This window comes from Lissotriton vulgaris, chromosome 8 (assembly GCF_964263255.1).
Source record: "Lissotriton vulgaris chromosome 8, aLisVul1.2, whole genome shotgun sequence".
Classification (NCBI taxonomy): domain Eukaryota; kingdom Metazoa; phylum Chordata; class Amphibia; order Caudata; family Salamandridae; genus Lissotriton; species Lissotriton vulgaris.
In genome coordinates, this window is record NC_141696.1 from 1,357,154,780 (window position 1) to 1,357,174,634 (window position 19,855).

Below are 19,855 nucleotides of genomic sequence, written 5' to 3' on the forward strand. Positions count from 1 at the left end.
GTTTGGTGACAAGGCCGACAATGCGCTTGAGTGCTCTAAGGATTCTAGGGCTATGGCCAGAACCATGGGCCTCGCTTCCACCTCCCACCCAGCTCAGTCTGCTTTGCGCCCCTTTCGTGGCTAAGGAAGGGGTGCCCGCCACGTTCCGCCCAGAGCCACAGGCCTGTGCAAGCTATCCAGCCTCTGCACGGTATGTGGATCCCACCGACGTTGGGTCGGGCGGGCCAGTCCACCAGCGCCCCCTCTGCAGCAGACTTCAAACCCTACAAGTCCGAACTTTCAGGGCCACCAATCGCCAGTGGGCGGCAGGACTCATCATCACCCTCCCCCACTGGCTCAACATCACGCCGGACAGGTGGGTTATGCAGATAGTCCGAAGGGGCTACTCCCTCCCCTTCGAGACTACCCCTCCTTCCATGCCACCTCAATTCCATCGCATGTCTGAGGATCACCTGGCCCTTCTCCAACAGGAAGTTACGGCTTTCTTGGCCAAAGGAACCATCGAGCTTGTTCCTGCCCCAGAAGTAGGTTGTGGTTATTATTTATTCCCACTACTTCTGGTACCCAAGAAGGCAAGGGCCGGCATCCTACCTTGGAACGCCAACCGCTTCCTCCGGAAGGAGAAGTTCAAGATGTTGACACTGACTCAGGTCCTGTCTGCCCTCAACCCTGGAGACTGGAGGGTAGAGTGGGACTTGCAAGAAGGCTTGTTTTCACATCCCCGTCCTGCTGTGCCATCTGCGTTACCTACGGTTCATGGTAGGACAAGAGCACTTTCAGTTTACCGTGCTCCCCTTTGGCCTTACCAGTGCCCCTCGGGTGTTAACAAAAGTGATCGCAGTGGTCGCAGCTCATCTGCGCAGATCAGGGCTTCCAGGCTTACCCTATCTCGACTGCTGGCTGTTGAAGGCGGACTCGCCCCAGGCTTTCATCACCCACCCCCAGACTACAGCCGACCTCCTGCATTCGCTGGGGTTCATCATCAGTGTGCCGAAGTCACACCTGATTCCCTCTCAGAAGCTCCTCTTCATCAGAGCGGTTCTGGACACGCAGTTTCAGGCTTATCGCCCCGAACAGCGAGTCCGGGATATTCGGGCTATGATTCTGATCTTTCAGCCTATATCCCAGGTTTCGTTCAGAATAACCATGAGACTACCGGGCCTAATGGCTTCCTGCATCCTGTTGGTGGACTATGCCAGGTGGCATATACAGGCTCTGCAGTGGTACCTGAATTTCTAGTGGGTACAGCATCAGGGAATCTTTCCGATTGCATCCAGATCTCGGAGGGCACTGCACACCAACTGCAGTGGTGGCTAATGAACCAGGATTGGGTCAACAGAAGATCCCTCTCTCTTCCCCAACCAGAGTTCACAGTGGTGATAGATGCCTCACTTCTGGGGTGGGGCGGCCACATGGGAGAGGCAGAGATCAGAGTGCCTCTGGTCTCCGGCGGAGTCCGGGCTCCACATCAACCTTCTGGAGCTTTGGGCGATCCATCTTGCACTGAAGGCATTCCTTCCTTCTATCAAAGGGAGATAGTGCAGGTGTTCATGGGCAACACCAAAGGCCATGTGGTACTGCAACAAGCAGGGTGGGGTGGGGTCATGGACCCTATGCCAGGAGGCACTTTGTCTCTAGAAGTGGCTGGAACATCAGGGCATGTCCCTGGTGGTTGAACACCTGGCAGGTTCTCTGAACGCCAGGGTGGACAAACTCAGCTGCCGGTGCATGATGGATCACAAATGGCGTCTTCACTCGGAGGTGGTGCAAGGTCTCTTTCAGCAGTGGGGAGAGCCTTGGTTAGATCTATTTGCCACCGACGAGAAAGCGCAATGTCAGCAATTCAGCGCGTTGGAATTTCCAAGGCAGCACTCGCTAGGCGACACCTTTCTTTGCGAGTGGAGTTGCGGTCTTCTATACGCCTTTCCGCCTATACTACTTCTGTCCAGAGTACTGAAGAAGATCAAGCGCGACCGGGCCCAAGTCATTCTTGTGGCTCTGGACTAGGCACGAAGAGTCTGGTATCCCAAGCTTCTGCACATGGCCATTGATCCTCCGATCAGACTGCCCCCTCGGGAGGATCTTCTGTCGCAGCAGAAGGGGGCGGTCCTTCACCCAAACCTGTCCAGCATTCACCTCCTTGTGTGGAGATTGAGCGGCAACAGTTGACAGCTCTCGACGATCTTTGCGAAGTCAGTAACGTTATCTTGCCAGCCTGGCGTCCCGCCACCAAAACGGAATATGCCTGTAGATGCAACACATTTCTGGCATTGTGTGCAGCAAAGGCTGTGGATCCTTTTTCTGCACCCCTTTCAGAGCTTCTCCTCTTCCTTCTTTCTTCGGCACAGCAGGGCTCTGCTCTGGGCACCTTGAAAGGCTATCTTTCGGCCATCTCGGATTTTCTTCGGCTTCCTGATCAGCCATCTCTTTTCAAGCCCCCTATTGTAAACCGCTTCCTTAAGCGCATTACTCACTTGTTTCCTCCAATTCCTTTCATAATGTCTCAGTGGGACTTGAACTTGGTTCTGACCTACCTTTTGTGCGCTCCTTTCGAGCCGCTGCATAACTGTCCTCTCAGACTTTTAACCATTAAAACTGCCTTTTTGGTCGCCATCACCTCTGCCCGCAGGGTGAGTGAGCTTCAATCCCTTTCTTCAAGACCTCCTTTCCTGGTTGTTCATCCGGACAAAGTTGTCCTTCGCACTAGGCCTTCTTTCCTTCCCAAAGTGGTTACTTCTTTCCACATAGGACAGACCATCACTTTGCCCACCGTCTGGATCCAAAACGTGCGCTTTCATTCTATCTGGATTGCACAAAACAATTTCGGGTGGATGATCAGCTCTTTGTTGGCTACATGGGCGGCAAGAAAGGTCAGGCCGTGCAAAAACAAACCATCTCTCGATGGGTCCTTCTTTGCATCAAAATTTGCTACTCTGTAGCGAAAAAGTAACTTTCAGTGGGGTTGCGTGCCCATTACACTAGGGGCAACGGCAGCCACTACTGCTTTGGGATGTGGAGTCCCCCTTCATGACATCTGCCAAGCAGCTTCAAGGACTTCATTGCACACATTTACCAAACACTAATGCCTGGAAAGCCAAGTCCAGAGAGACGGTTTCTTTGGCCGTTCAGTTCTCCAGGACTTTCTGGTGTGAACTGGGTTCACAGACCTACTTCCGGGGTTGGTATTGCTGGCGTATCTATTTTAAGATGAGGAATCCATAACTATTTGTCTCTTTCAGATGAACAAGTTACTTACCTTCAGTAACAATATACCTGTAAAAGGCATAAATTAGTTATGGATTCCTCACTGCGCCACCCATCCTTCCCTTTCTGCAAACTGACTTCTAGGGTAAGGTACTTCCTTTCAGGGCCCTAGTTTTGTGCACTAGTGGTCAGTGTCTTGCATGGCTCTACGCTTCTGGCGTGGAATGTCGTGTAAAGAGCTGACGTCAGTGCACAGGGGCAGCGTCAAAGTAGATACCGCAACGTCATTCCGGCGACCACGATGCCAACGATAAACACGGAGTTGACCGACTCCACCTACCGACGCGCAGGGGTACTGCTGAAGAAAAATTCTGCTGATCCAGTCTGACGCATGGTGGTAATTCTAAGGTGAGGAATCCATAAATAATCTATGTCTCTTACAGATATATCATTACCTAAGATAAGTAACTTGTTAATTAAAATGGTACCCTGGGTATGGTTAAATTAAGAACACAAGAAAATACGGCCCCAATGTCATGTCAGATTAAAATAAACGGACCAAACTTACTTTGTCAAAGAGAAATGCCCGCTTAGATCTTACCTGTTCCCTACCAATAGCCGTCTAGAAGGATAGGAAATGTGCGGTGAGTTTGCTTATTTTAGGAGCTGAGCCTCATCTTTGCCAGCTGATTTTATTGGTAACACCTGCCGGTTCTCAAGAAATATGGAAACCAGTACCCATTCAATCAGCGGCAAGGGCTAAGCCTGCTCGACATTGTAGCCGTAGCAAAACAGGGCATGCAGCAGGAGTTTGCCCATTCGTTATCTCAGGAGTGTTGCAGAGGAGAGGCCTGGCATGTGGCATCATGGTGCAAAAACGTCATCGCGCCATGGCGTGGAAATACGAGCACGTTAAGGGAAATGGGAAATGTAGTCTTCCTATGATTCTTTCTCCGAAAGTGCATAAGGGCATTTTGTGTATCTTTTGAAAAAGACAAGCCTACACTAGTGAGGCAGTGAGACTGCCTTAAATGAGCAAGGAATGTAATTACTTTTTTTTACCATATCACCAACACATACATGTAATTTCTTGGCAGATCTTTGCACATCATATCGTTCTTTGTTTACCAGCATCTTTTCAAATTCCACCACATTTTTGTTTAGATCTTCATTTTCTACACCGCCTACTCATCTTTTAGTTTTTCGATTCATCCAAGAAGGACACACCTAGGTACAAGCTTTCCTCCTCCGAAATAATTCAAAAGGTGTCGTCCCTGTCGTGTGTGGTGTAACTCTATAGTTCCTAATCTTATTAAAAAGTTCTTTCTTCCAACAAGACTGGCTTAGAACAGCTCTTTGAATCTTCGAAGTACACCAATTTTCTTTGGGTGATATAATGCCAGCTTTTTGTGTGTAATACCTTTCTCATTAAGAAACATTTCCATCTCTTTAAATACGAATTGCACTCCGTTGTCCGACTGTAGAGCAGATGGAAATGCTTCCTACACGAAAATGCCCTCAAGAAATCCAGTCACATCTTTTGTCTCAACAGAACTGATTAAATCTATTTCAGACCATCTCGAATACGAGTCCATTAGTACAATAACATACCTATCTGCTCTGGACTCTCCTATGGGACCTAAAATGTCTATGGCCACCTCTTCCCTAGGTTCTCTGGTAATATCCTCAGAACCAAAGGTTGCACTCTACTTTTCAGCCTTTTATTACACTTCAGACATTCTAAACACTCCTCACAGCTCTTTACACTTGGATATTCATCCCGGGCCACCAATACATTTGCCTCAACCTTTCCTTGGTTTTTGAAATGCCTGAATGGCTGTCATGCGCAAAGGTTATTAAGTGCTCCCTTAGAGAACGAGGCTGAATTAACCTTGTTCCACGTAGCAACAAACCATCTTGACACACAAGTTTACTTCTAACCCTCCAGAAAGCTTTCAATGATTCATGTATTTTATATTGTTCTTTCCAACCACCTTTAGAACACTCAATCACCCTTTGCAAATCTGTATCTTTAGCCAATTCTACTTTCCACTCATCTTCTTTGATCCCACTATCTTTGATTAAACAAACCACATAATCATCACTTCCATCTTCTTCACTTCTTTCTCCACCTTTCAAACCTCCCACCAACAAATAGCAAAGACTAAGTCTCCTCCTAATGAGCATGAGCATGAAAAATGCTCCTGTCCACTGGGAACTGACTTTATCTGTTTCCCTGCCTGCAAGCGAAGATGTCTAGATCAATCACGAAAAGCACAAAAAATACATCGGAAATCTGTACGTTGACTCCCACTTGTTGATGTCAAAGGGCTGCCGTGTGCTCAGAGATAGATGCTTGTAGATCCTTAGTTCTGGACCAATGGTATGTCCATAGGAATAAAAAATTTCAGTTCGGCACTCCGAACGCTTGAATTTCACGGACGGGCCCGATAAGGCCGTGGGAACTTTCCCTCTGTAGACTCCGGAGATACTGCCTGCAGACCTTATTGCATTCAGTTTCTAGCGTACATTTGACAGAAGTTACGACCTTTGCCGACAAGTGTGGGATAACACGACCAGCCTCAAACTCCCATATTGGGACTGCTTTAACTTAAAAACTGAATTTTTAATTCCTATGAAATAGCATTAGTCCAGTACTAAGGATCTACATGGATCTATCTCCGAGCACAAGGCAGCCCTTTGACATCAACCAGTGGGAGTCAATGTACAGATTTCCTACGTATTTTTCGGGCTTTTCGTGATTGATCTAGACATCTTCGCTGTGGACACACTCTGGTCCAGCTCGGGATATATTGTAGACACAAGAACTAACTCAGTTGCCCCCTCATAAGGGTGATTGCCCGTAGGAGCCCTAATGAAGTTCTCCTAGGGAGGACGAAAAGTGTTGGCTGGAACTTAAAGCTGTTTTGATACCGATTGAACAATAATGACATTTTGTAAAATCTTACTTTGCCATCTGGACTTTATCATTCTGCGCACGCCCATCATTGGTATCTCAAGGATCTGGAGCGCAGAGGCCTCATTAGAAGGTTGATCCCAGGGCTTGCTGCGTGGGAGTTGTAAATATGTCAAAACTGGCGTGAGGTGCAGAAATCTTAGTTAACCGGCTTTCACATGTTTTCGCTTTGAGATATGCGATATGTAAGTGATGATCTCACATTACATATCGAAGTTAGGTTCAGGTAATTTGGGCTTTGGTCCCTGTGAGATAAAATCTTGTACAATGGTGCATTAAGATATAAGTTCTCTGCTTTTTAAAATAAGTTTAGTAGCCACTGAAAGAGTATACAAGGATGAGAATAAGAATACAACTCTTTGGGGTTATAGGAAACTCTGTGTTTATCCTTACCCTTCAGCAGTTTAATCCCATTTAAGTCTGCTTTCATTTGTACAGCTTAGTGTGTGGCGCAATCGGGCTTGCCTTAGGTTCATAACTAAATAGTTGCTAGTGGCTTAGCACTTTGGGGTAGAACATTGCACAATAATTATGAAAGTCTGCATCCAATATGGCTGCCGTAATGAATAAAGAAGAATTTCTGCATGGCTCAGGAAAACAGGCTACCACCTGACCAGTCAGGGGAAAGTATAAGTGTTCAATTTTCTGAGTGATGATTGGGCCAGTGCAATCAGCCTATTTTAAAATCAACTAAATTAATGTATCTGTTCGTAACTACACTGTTCCTCGAGCAATATTAGAGTTCTGAAGACTGTTAAGCAGAATAAATTGACAGTCATAAGTTTAGGGAAAATGTAGTCACCATCCAGAAATTCATCCAGGTGGTAGCCACCCTTCTACATCTACACTGGACGCTGGTCCAAGGAGCCACACGCTGAACCTTTTATGGCTAAATGTTGTTTATATTTGACACATTCGGCTTTGCTGTGGGCACTGTTGAGGGTTCCCTTTTAAACCTTTTTGAATCTCTACATTTACCGGATCGACCTTCTTTGTTCAAATAAACCATTGCGATGCAATTTTTGAAAGGTCTAACATGATTTAGTTGCCGCTTGTTTGATGTGTGCACCTTTTAAAAGGCATGCATAGTTGCATTCTGAGGGTGTTGGTTGTGATAACTGCCTACCTTATTGCGGTCACTTCTGTGCGACCACCGCATACTATGTTCGACCTTGATAGATTGGTGCTTCGGGCTATCCTTAACCTGAAGGTGGTATCGCCCTTCTATGAGGGCAGTCTAATGTAATGCTTATAACCGCCTTCTCTCTGCAATAGTGTCTTTCTTTCTCTGATATTTTCCATATTTCTTGTTCCCAAATTTTTCATATGACATTGTAGAGGGATACCTTCATGGTTTTTAAGTTTATCTTTAGTTTAGCTTCTATTTTTGTTAATTGTATCTTACTGTGCATTAGTGAATAGCTCTTGTAATACATTTTGTTTAAAATGCATAAACAATGGGCAGCCAGGAAATGAGGAAAATCACTTGGCCATTCCGGTCAAAAAAAATAATTGGATGTTTGTGAATAAAATTATTAATTTTATTTGGCACTATGTCAGCAAATTGGATGCAAGATGAAGCGACCGCTTGCACAGACACTGAGCCAAAATTGCAAATGTTTACCACAGCAACTGCATTGTATAAAGGGCCATGATTTATGCTTTTCGTTTAGATCATCACTGGCCCCTTCTGAGGTGTTATTGACTGGGCATGTTGGGTATTTGTAAAAGTAAGGTCTGTTAAGATAGTTAACTTTGACATTCATGCATGCCCCTTCAAAGAATGTTTTTTTTTCTCTTTTTTGATAATCTCAGGACTTCAAGCACATCCTCTTCGTATGGCAAGCAAAGTACCCAGAGCCAATCATTCAGAGGTGTCATGTTTGAAGATGACGATGAGGTAAAATATTGATTTCATTTGTAAACTGCAATCATATTTTATTGCACCATAGTAAAGAAATAAATTAATAATTCCAAAGCCTACATTAGACAAATCACAACCATGCTTTCTAAGCTGAAACTAAGTCGGCGTCCATGATTTTTTACCTGAGCAGCTGTCAGCTTGTTGCATCCTGATTGGCTGCTGGCCAGTGAATGTTGCACTAAGAATGTGGGCTCCCTTGAACACTCTTAAATAGATATTCAGTGCAGGTGTGAGGACGACTTTGCCCCAATTCTGCACTGTGAGAGCTACTGCTGGTCTGGTCATGGGAATCCTCTGCTTCTCAGAGCTGCAGGGTATGGCACCTGCACACAATTTAACCGTTAAAGGGTTTCCTCGTCTTCCACGCAGTTATCCTGCAATGCTGCTCATACTGAAAGGACAATGAGATATTGGGGGTATTTGTGGAGACATGGTCTGATGGGCACCAATGTAGAAACTCTCCTGGCGCTTTGCCATATATGACATCCTCTGATCTAAGGCCATACTTCTGACCATACCCTTCACCTCTATTTTTCTGCTTTGTTACTGGTGCTGCCTCCTGTTTCTTGTCCCAATATACATGAATGTCTTTTGAGGTGGAAGTCCTCGAAGCTTTGAGTTTACAGTAGCAATCTTTGCTCAGGGAAAGGGCACTCTTAGGTATTGACATGGAAGTGGAGTTAAACTCCTGACTGCGTTTGGATCCTCTAATCTGGCTCAGGTCCTGGGAGTGCTCTCTCCATCACCTCTAGTGTCAAAATATTGCATCCTTACAGACAAACTCTACATTCCTCTGTTGCAGTCTTTCTGAGTCTATTAGGAACAGAAGGGATATCCCAGACAATTTATTTACAAAAGGAGGCAGTTCATAACTTGTTGGTGATATTGCAGTCACAGGCTTTTCAAGAGGTATGGCACTTTACAATGTCTACCACATGTGGAGTGCATCTGGACTAGAAGATTTCTTGGCACTGACACAGAAAACAGACAGGACTCCAAAGCACAGTGAACAAATGGTTAACTTTTATGCAAGAAAAGTGATGGATGAGCTGCAGAGGAAGGACAAATTTTTGAGAGATTAGAGACCAATGTTGAGCCAACCGCGCAACACTGACAACCGTGAGCTGTGACGAAGTCAGATCGCAGTGCGCAAGGGAAGGGTAATAGGTGTAGCATGGTGAGACGCAGTCTAGTGGTTGAGGGGTGGAGACAGAGGGAGGAGCAGGAACGGGAGGAGCCGAGGAATAGGAACCAAGGGGACAGTTAGAGTAGGGACAGGGACCGGTACAGATGCATGAATAAAGGGCTCATAAATATACAAGTCAGTGTCCGTGTGTAATTAGCGTGGGACACGACAGCTGGCGACGAGGATGGGATAGGCGTGACCATAGCCTTCAGAACCCGACCGGAGTGCCCTGTCCCTGCAGCATCAAGTAAAGAACTTGTTGCCTGGAAGTACTGCCGCCAGAAGGAAGAGGTCGGCAGCCGATGACCCTGCTCCCCCCCCCCAGCGACCGTGGGAGCCCAGAGGGAGCCGCCAGATCGAGCGTTAAAACGCTCAGGAAAGGAAAGCTGTTCGCGCCGAAAGCGCGAGTCCCGCCGGATGCGTGAGGATCGGCATCCGTGAAGAAGCAGGAGTCGGGAGCCCACTCCGACCCTGCCCAGCGCCCTAGAGCAAAGCAGAGACACCCTGGCGTGGTGGACATCGCCCCACGAAGGTCGGTTACCGAGCGCGGCTGAGCGCGCTGAGACTGGTGCCCGCCGGAGACCAGAGGTCGGGAAACCTCACGCGCGATGCGTGAGCGTTAGCACGCTGTCGGCGCAAGAAAAACGGGAACCGAAAACAAAGAAGAAGCAGAGATCGGGAGCCCACCCCGATTCTGCCGGATGCTCCGGTGACCAGAAGGCGTCTGAGACACCACGGAGGTCCCGTGAACGTGCCCTGAAGCGAGAGCGCGTTTCGCGCCAAAAGAAACAGAGAGCACCCGAGTGAGGTGAGGGTCAGCGTGGACTGGGCGAGGGATCGGGAGCCCAACCCGACCCTGCCGCCTGAACGTGGAGACATAGAGCGGAGACCGTGAGGGCGCTGTGCGAGGAAGCGCTGCCCCACCAAAGGAAAGTGTGCCGCCTCGATGGAGAACCCTACCCCGAGGCGTGAGAAGTGACATGCAAATGATGAAGACCAATCGGGAGCTTGCCCCGACCCTACCTGAGTGTGCTGGAAGCCCAGGAGTGTGTAGAGGCTCAAAAGGAATTGCTGCCCAGAAGGAAATCGGCTGCCGGTGAGTCATGTGAGTGTCAGGCTGAATGCAAGCACATCTCGCGTGATTTGGGCGGCCATCTTAGAGTCAGGCAGCTGGAAGGACATCCCTGTGAAACTTAGCGGCGGCCATCTTTAAGTCAGGCGAACAGTGGAATAAGCATTGGTAAAGGACAAACATTGGCAAAAAAAAACCAAACAATCATTGGCAAAGGCAACAGACATACAAACAAGCATTGATACATGCAAATCAACAAGCATTGGTACATGCAAGGACAAGTGAATCAACAAGCATTGGTACATGCAAATAAACAAGCATTGATACATGCAAATCAACGAGCATTGGCACATGCGAAGACCAGTACAAGCAGTGGTACATGCAAATAAACAAGCATTGGTGCATGCAAAGACAAGTGAAGCAACAAGCATTGGTACATGCGAATAAACAAACATTGATACATGCAAATAAGTAAATAAGTGAGCAGTGACGTATGCAACTGGACAAACGCTGATACGTGCAAATCAACAAGCACCGATCCACGCAAAGAGACACAAGCATTGAGACACGCAGGTCAACAAGCATTAGACAAATCGCAGCAAAGAAAGAAAACAAGTGTTGCTGAAAACCAAACAAGCACTGGCGAACATAACAGAATCATGCATTAGCAAAGACCAAGCGAGCATTGGCTAAGGCCAAACAAGCATTGCTAACGTCCCAGCACATGACCAGACCGCAGGTTTTCGACTAAACACAGATCAACTACGAAGACGAGAAGACAAATGAACAGCCCGTGCTGTGTGAACATGATCCACCAAAATCCTCCCCTTATAGCGGGAGAAGAAATCTCACAACAGTTCAATCCCTGCTTTGACGCACCACCCCCAGGGATGCAGACGGATACCTGGAGTTTGTGTCTCAAACGGAACCAATGGCTGGCCACATTGAGTGATTTCCTGGATGCCAATGGAGAACAAAGAGAGAGGAAATGCCTAATGCTGCTCCTCCATTTGGTGGGTCCAGAGGGCCGATGCCCAATCAAAACATTTTCCGACGAAGACACAGACATCTATAAAAGACTCCAAGAGAAGCTATGTGCCCGTCTCTCCGCACAAACGGAAGTGGATCGAGAGCGCATCGCTTTCAACACAGCTCGGCAGGAACCCGGTGAACCACTGCCAACCTTCATCACTCGGTTGAAAAACCTGGTACAAGGCTGCCACTTCAACACCTTTACGAATGAGGACGCAGTCCTACTCCGGATAATAGAAGGCTGCGCAAACCCCGACACGAAACTCAAGATCTTGCGAGGAAAGTGGTCACTGGAAGAAATCATCAGGAAGGCTGAAATTGGACTGCACGTCAATGTAAGAGACAAATCAAAGGCCCCGAATCTGAGAGCAAATTATCAAGACGCCCGAACAGACAACCCTCAGAAAACAAACGGAACTGAAAGGAGAGAGAGGGAAGACAGACCAGCAAAAAGACAACAGGAAAGACACAGTGACAAAGAAAATAACACGAATTACTCAGAGTCAGATTTCTCAGCATCCGACTACTTAAGATCAACCAAGGACTGCTCGGAGTCAGATGACCCAGAGTCAACCACCCAAAGAATAATTCCAAACAGTTATTCACCTCCCAGGAGTTCCTCAAAGAATCATTCAAAGGAGGAAGCAAGAGCATCAAGTGGGACAGACCGCACTCCTGGACCAGAAGGCATCCCACACAGCAAGTGGGAGAGAAAGACTAACCGCAGAAGAAGGAGTCGCACTGGTCAACACCGAAAGTCGGCGCAGGGACATCAGTCGACAAGCAGTGAAGACGAGTCCAAGGAAACATCTGGCCGGAGAACACATAAACCCCAAGTCAGAGGTGTGGGAACATCAAGCAATTGGGAAGGAGAACCAGATAACGCAAGACGGACTGGTCCCTCACAACAACAACAACCAGCAAGAAAAGATCCATGCCTTCATGGGCCCCGCGAAAACGATGAAACAGAGCGTAGATGGGCAACATCAGACGAGAAGGACGAAGAGGCGAAAGCTTGGGATCAAGCACAAGGAACAAGCACGGAATCTTCAAACAATCTCCCAAATGAGGCAGCGTTGAAGATATTCCAACAAAGACACATGGAGAAGCCTTTCAAACACAATTCCGAAGGGGAAAGCAGCTCGTCACGGACTACCCGGTTCCGAAGACCACCTAGAAGGACAGTCCCAAATGAACACTCGCAGAGGGAACTGACGGAACACCCCTCTGATTCAGACAACATGTCGGTCCAATCTTTTGAGTCGGCAGAGTCATGGTCCCGACAACGACCACGTACAACATTCTTAAAGAAACATTCTCAGAAGGAAGTGAGGGAGAACTCCTCTGATTCGGACAGCATTTCGGTCCGATCCTTCGAGTCGACAGAGTCGTGGTCCCGACACTGGCCATGGCGCCAAGCACCTGAACACATCAGCAAACCAAGAGACACTCCTCACGTCGAGAGCAACGTGTCCCACACCAATGTCAATGCACACTCGATCACTCCACCAGACAACCTGTCGCATCGAGCACAGGTGCATCGTGACACTAATACCACACCGTCACCCCGGGTAGGGGCAGCAAGGTTGACTCGAAGGCCCTGGTCCTGGTCATATAAAACGGAGGTCAGCATCTTGGCCAATAGCACCCAAATAAAAATGGACCAACCAGTCAATCCGCAAAAGAAGCCAGACACGGCGGGAGAACTAAGTCATCATCGGAGGAGAACAAGACACACCAACATTCAGCCGACCCCAGGGTCTGCCTGTTCCAGGCGTGTGCAGGCGTGGGAGAAACAACCCGAGACAGCAAATCAATCTCCAAGTCATACCAAACTGACCTCCACCGTTCATACCTCACCGGCCGGCATCCCAGACTCGAAACAGGAAGACAGTATTGTTTTTGACCTGACGAAGCAAAAGGCAGTAAAGACAAAGGCGGTGAATGAATTACTGAACCAAGCCAAGACAGTCTCATCAGATAGCACCATACTGTCTGGCCTACATGATCCTGAACTGGAGGACAGTGTTGCCTTCAACCGGACAAGACAAACGGAAGCAGAAGTGGATACGGGCGCTCGGAAGAGGACCAGAACACTATCCACCCATGAAAGAGATCGAGCACCTAAACCAACAGTAGTTACACCACGGGAAAGAGACATGCCGACTGCGGAATGTGAGAGCAGACAGTTCACACGCAACGTGATCAAGGATGCCCTGATTAAGACAACCGAAAAATTGACCAAAGTCAAGCCCCCCTCGGATTCGACACTACTGAGGCTCGAAGAGCAGGCTGTTCGCCAACCTGTGTGGCGGATTGAAGAACTGCGAACACTGAGGACATTAAGCTCATTTTGTTAAGAAAGGGGGAGATGTAGCATGGTGAGACGCAGTCTAGTGGTTGAGGGGTGGAGACAGAGGGAGGAGCAGGAACGGGAGGAGCCGGGGAATAGGAACCAAGGGGACAGTTAGAGTAGGGACAGGGACCGGTACAGATGCATGAATAAAGGGCTCATAAATATACAAGTCAGTGTCCGTGTGTAATTAGCGTGGGACACGACAATAGGCAATAGAGCAGGGGTCTCCAACCGGTCGATCGCGAGCTACCGGTAGCTCGCCGAACCCTCATTAGTAGCTCGAGCCTTGCATCTCAAATTTGTAGCCCGTTATTCTCATTTAGTATTCTTGGGCCTTTTTTCATGCTGTTGCCTGCCCTCGCCAAAACCAACTGCTCAGATTGGTCTAAATGAGTCTAGCGTGGGCGGGGCAGGCCAAAGACGATGACGCTGTTGCTGAACTGCGTCTGCACTTCACTTGGCTTTCACAGCCTTGCACCGAAGCAGGTGGGCTGGAGTGGACCAGCAGGTCCTGGAAAACCTACTATCATGGAGGTGGCGCACGCAGTATTGAACTGCTACGAACCCGAGCTTCCTGCCTGGCACATTATATTTAAGCAGCAGATAATAGGTAAGCACTGGCCTGGCCAGTAAACATCTTAATCCTCTGAACCTGGAGTTGCAATGTGCGTTTTTTATACTCAGTCTGCCACGGGCCCGAAAGACTGGAAATATCTTTTTCTCCCGATGTACAGCTCTGGGCTATAAATCAGGAGAAGCAGGGTGAGTTTCACTTTCCTTTACGTAAGGCACAATACAAGCAAAGCTCTCCCCATCTGCACTCCTAAAAGGAACATAAATTGTCCCACTCTTCAGCACAGCTATGAATGTACAGTGCCAACTCTTTCATACCGTCTGAGGCCAGGTCAGTGACAGAGCCTGGTCACACGCGTAGTGATGTGTTTCCAATATTTAACACTGCAGCAGCTCGCTAAAATTACTGAAAATAATCTGCGACGCCATCCCATTTCAATGTGATATCCTGTTTCGTTCTAAAATAAACTTTTTTTTATGGCTATTGCATGAAATATTAGCACAAAATATCTCTACAAAATGTGTAACAATCACGCATTACCCACATTCAAAATGAATGGTAGGAAAATGAAATTTAAAGAAATCTGGTAAAAAAGTATTACAGGTTATTTGGGCAATGCTCTCTGCAGAACATTTCTGGCTCAATCGTGGCCCCCTGAAAGGTTGGGGCTCTGGGCCAGAGACCACTTTGCCCATGCCGTCTCTGTTCCTTGCGCCTGTGGTAATCAACACTACAGCAGTTTCTCTGGGTTCCAGATCATGCACAGATCTGGAGTATTCTAGTTAAATCCTCAGGTTGGAGGTTGAGTTTGACTGCCTCATGGGAACAGAGCTATCTGTTAAGAGTGCTTTGACTCTAAAATAGCCAGCCTTCCTCTTTATTCAATAAAAGCAGTTAAAAACAACAGGTGTTAAACATACTTTCAAAAAGAGTTGGATCTCAAGGTTGTTTTACAGATGCATTCATTGTGAGCCTCTGCCCAGGCCTAGTATCTGCATTGGCGACGTGGTGTTGCAGATTTTACTTGCACATTGAATGTGTCTAAGAAAAAAATGGTGTGAAACTCTGCTTTATTGATGACCACATTTAATAATTGAAATAAATCAGCATTTCAAACTAATTTTTCTCCAACTAAAATAGCCTCTATCTAAAAAGTTATCCTATTTACCAAGTAAGCTACGGGAGGGTATGTACCTTTGAGACAGAATAGCCACATGAAGAACTTGAAACCTTCCCATTGGCCCTGAGACTAGAGCATCTGTCACTGTTGAAATTGTATTTGTTTTTCACAAACTCAGTGAAGCTTGCACTTGATTGAGCCATGTATTAAGTAGAAAATATGTATTCTACATAAAGAAAAATCCTCTTTCACCTCCACAAAGAAAACATAGTAGGGAATAAAGCCCCAAATTGAATCAAATTAGTTAAAAATTGTTTAAATCTGAACCAGGATGGGACATTTTAAAACTGAAAAAAAGTATGTGTTGAAGGAGAAATAATTGAGGTTATTCATAATAAAATGATTGTCTTTTTGGAAAACTAGTGACTGCACATCTAAGCTAGACTTCAATAAATAACATTTGGTAAGGAATATATGTTGAGGTTTAGCTTTTGCAGTGTGTGAACAAGTTGATCGAGGATCACAAAAGGAGGTCATAGGCATGTATCCTGCGGCAGCTCATTACACTTTTCAGGAAATCTGCCATGCAAGACAAGCTTTTGTTTCAGGTGGCTCAACCTGTAGCTGTCTGTAGCTTCAAAAGAGGGAGTGTGGCCCCTTTAGTTTAAACCACAGAATGGGCTCCGGAGAAATTAGGCTTACAGTCAATGAAACTGGGCGTGGGGCTGTCTCTAAAAAGAAATTTGCGAGGTGCTTGGCCTTTAATAGCTCACAACAATTTTCACTGATCAGAAGTAGCTCTCACTACAGGAAAGGTTGGAGACCCCTGCAATAGAGTGTGAGGTTTTTTTTCTGTATAGTGCATGATAATTTACATAAGCTGTGCCCATGACTACCACTGGCAACTAGTACAAGAGGGCCAATCGGAGGGATGTGGAATCAACCTTTAGTGCTCCCCAGATGAGACGAGCTGCAGCATACTAAACAGTCTGATGTCCCTCAATAAGATACATGGCAGTGCCAAAATTTGCTCTGTTCCTCTAGTTGCAACTCACAACATGAGTGGCCAGCCGTGTCCTACGCCTCGCAATAACCAGGCAGGGGTGACTTTGGACTCCGAGTATGTAAAAGCATGCAATAGCCACCACATTCAAGAGGGAAATGAAAGCCCAATTGAACTAAACCCTGAATCCAATGATCTACATCTGATCAACTGTGTCTTGTCCAGTGCAAGTATTGGGGGTCGGAAGGCAGGTCCCCAGTTATTAACACTTCATGCTAAAACTCTAATTCCGGACCCCATTGTCATGTTAAACCAGTGGTGACCCTATCAGTCCTGAACACTGAAGAGAATTTTACTAGCTTTGCCAATGCTGATATAATGTTTCTATGCTAAAGGGTCTTTTTTTAATTTATTTTTATTTTTATTTATGGTATTTTATACATATACATACAGTGAAACAGGGTTTACTTCATTTTGGGAAGTCCGCCGGTGAGGATACAAGGTGAGTCGTCCATGGTGAGTTTTCTCGGCAGGCCCCCATTTGTTGCTAGTAGGAGTAATGTAGAAGGAGAGAAGGAGAAAGATGTGAATAAGTAAAAAGAGAGAGGAATTATGGCTTCGGCCTGGCAACATCAAGGTATCATTGTGGCAGTGGAGTACATTTCTGCTGGCTAGTCTATCATTCAGATTGTTAGTGTCTCAGGGTGGGTCAAAGGATAATAGGCACTTGTCCAATGATATCCATAGGTCTCTGGAGGTGTTCTTCCAGGGTGAGTATCTTATCGCAAGTGAGTCGGCTCCTCTTAGGTAGGTGACCCTGGTGAGCCAACCGTTGTAAGCCACTTTAGAGTTGTCTTTCCAGTTCGAGAGGACTAGCTTGACTGCAGCGGTTAGGAGGAGGTCCAGGAGTTCTCTTTCTCCCTCTGTGGGGAGGTCAGTTCTGTTGGAGGCTGTGATGATCGAGGGGTAGTCCCTTGGTATTCTACATTTAAAAACCTTGTCTATAAAGTCAAAGACCCTCCCCTAAAACCCCTTGAGAGTCGGGCACAGGAAGATCAGGTGTTCCAGGTCACCCTTAGCGGCGTTACAGCATGCAGTTCCAGCATGTGTGGTTGTCCCTGAGTCCTAGCTTCTGTAGACGTTCTGGAGTCCAGAATGTTTTGTGTAAGAGCCATAGTTTGGTCTGCACCAAAGCTTGGGTGATCTTGGCTCGTGTGGCTGATGACCATAGAGTGCTCCACTCCCGGTCGTTCAGTGGTGGGTGTATGTGGGTGTTCCAATATTTCTCTGTCTTTTCGTTGATGTTGGATTTTTGCGCAGTGAGCGTTGTCTATTTGCGTGAGACCTGATGCCCTAGTCTATTTATATTTGCAGCATATTGGAGTATTGAAGCCTTCCAGTTAGATATTTTGGATTCTGTCAGGGCTGTTTTGATCTTTAGGAACTTGTATAGGTCTGAGTCTTCAAGTTGGAGGGATGTTTTTACGTTGGCGAAGGTTAGTGGTGAGGAGTTTGTTTCCAGCTGGTATGGGTGTGAGATGCCCTTCATTATCCAGTTGTCGAAATAGTTTTTTGCCCTTGTATTTTATATTGTTGTTCGCCCATAGGGATTCGGCCTTAGAGCCCTTAATGCTCACCTCCAACTTTTTGTCGAGCTTCAGCAGTGCTATCTTAGTGTTTTTTTATTATTCGATTGCCCGCGTGTGGGTGTGCGCTGGCAGTGAGAAGGGCAAGTGGGTTGAGATTTTTTAGTATTGCTCTTTCTAAGTGTAGCCAGACTGGTACGTAATCTGTTGTTTGCTCTATCCAGTGCGTGCCCTGCTTGGCCAGGAACGCCAGTTGGAATGTTTTGAAATCTGAGAGATTTACCTCCTTCTGGTTTTTGGGTCGTCTTCGTTTTTTCAGGCTTATTCTAGCCTTTTTGTCACGCCACAGAAATCTGGAGCACATTTTGTCTAGTTTTTGGTGGAAATCGTCCGATAGGAATATTGGGAGCATGCTTGAGAGGTAGTTAACCAGCGGGGTGATCATCATTTTTATTGTTTCGATTCGCCCCCACCATGACATGAATTTGGGAGTCCAAGCTTCAAGTTGCTTTCTGATCTTGTCTAACACAAGCTTCTCATTGTGTCTAAGGGTAGAGAACAGGTCCGTACTAAAGTAAATGCCCAGGTATTTGACATGGCCTGACTGCCACCTGATTCCTGATGTGCCCAGCACCTCTTTATTGCAGAGGATGTTTAGCGGTTTGTATTGTGACTTATCATTGTTAAGTTTGTACCCTTAAAGGGTGGCGTATTCGTCGATTGTGGTCATGAGGGCTTCTATCGAGGCCATTATTAATATATCATCCGCGTAGGCTGCTACCTTTATAGTAGTCCGGTCGATATATATCCCCCTTATTCTCTTGTTTATTTTAATGTCTTGGATTAGGGGTTCTAGAGCTGGGAGGAAGAGGGCGGGCGACAGTGGGCAGCCCTGTCTAGTACCCTGTTGGAGGGACAGAGGTTCTGATAGGGACCCGTTTATTGTGATGCATGCCGTGGGTGTCTGGTATAGGGCCATAGTCATCTTTATGTATCCCTCTCCTAGGTTAAAATTTTCCATTCATTGCTCTTAGAAAGCCCATGAAGCGTTATCGAAGGCTTTTTCCGCGTCTAGCGCTATGGCAACAGCTTGGTGTGGGATCTTTGAGGCTTGCTCTAAGACATGACATAGAAGGCGTGTGTTGTCACTGGCCAATCTGCCTTTCAAATAGCCTCCTACCTGGGAGTTGCTTATCAGTTTGGGCAGTATCCTGTTTAGCCTTGCTGCTAGGATCGTTGCGTAGATTTTGCAATCTACGTTGATCAGGGAGATTGGTCTGTAGTTTTTCGGTAGTTGCTGGTCCCTGTTATCGTTTGGTATTACTGTTATGGTAGCTCCTGTCATGGTTGCTGGTATTCTCGCTGAGTGTGCCGCATGGTTGAATACTCTTTTCATGAGTGGTGTGAGTTGCAGTAGGAAGGATTTGAAATAGTCTGAGGCTTTGTTCTTTTTTAGGGACCTGACTGTCGTTACTATCTCTGTAGTGTTGATGTCTGCCCCCAGATTCAAGCTGTCCTCACTGTCTAGTTTCGGTAGGCCTAATCTTTCTAGGTACCTTTGACATGCGTCTTTATCTAGTTGCTTGTCATTTCTGTAAAGGTCTGCGTAGAATTGCCTAAAGATTCTGAGGATGTCTTTGTGTTTGGTGTATGTTTTGCTATCAGTGTCAGTGATCGCTGTGACTGCCCTCTGGTTGTTTTTATATTTCAGGTATGACGGCAGGAGTTTCCCTGCCTTATTGGCTTCGCATAGGTTTAGCGCTTTACATCTGTTGAACCAGAGGCCAGCCCTTTCGCTAATGATTCAGTTATATTCGTATC

At 46.7% G+C, this 19,855-nt stretch overlaps 1 protein-coding gene across 1 annotated transcript in view; it reads left to right on the forward strand.

Moving 5' to 3' along the window:
• MRE11 (MRE11 double strand break repair nuclease) overlaps positions 1 to 19,855 on the forward strand; it is a 468,980-nt gene that overhangs the window by 435,420 nt on the left and 13,705 nt on the right. Inside the window, exon 19 of the mRNA XM_086935305.1 lies at positions 7,997 to 8,081. Coding sequence (XP_086791431.1) covers positions 7,997 to 8,081 — 85 coding nt within the window. The remainder of the gene's footprint in view (positions 1 to 7,996; positions 8,082 to 19,855) is intronic.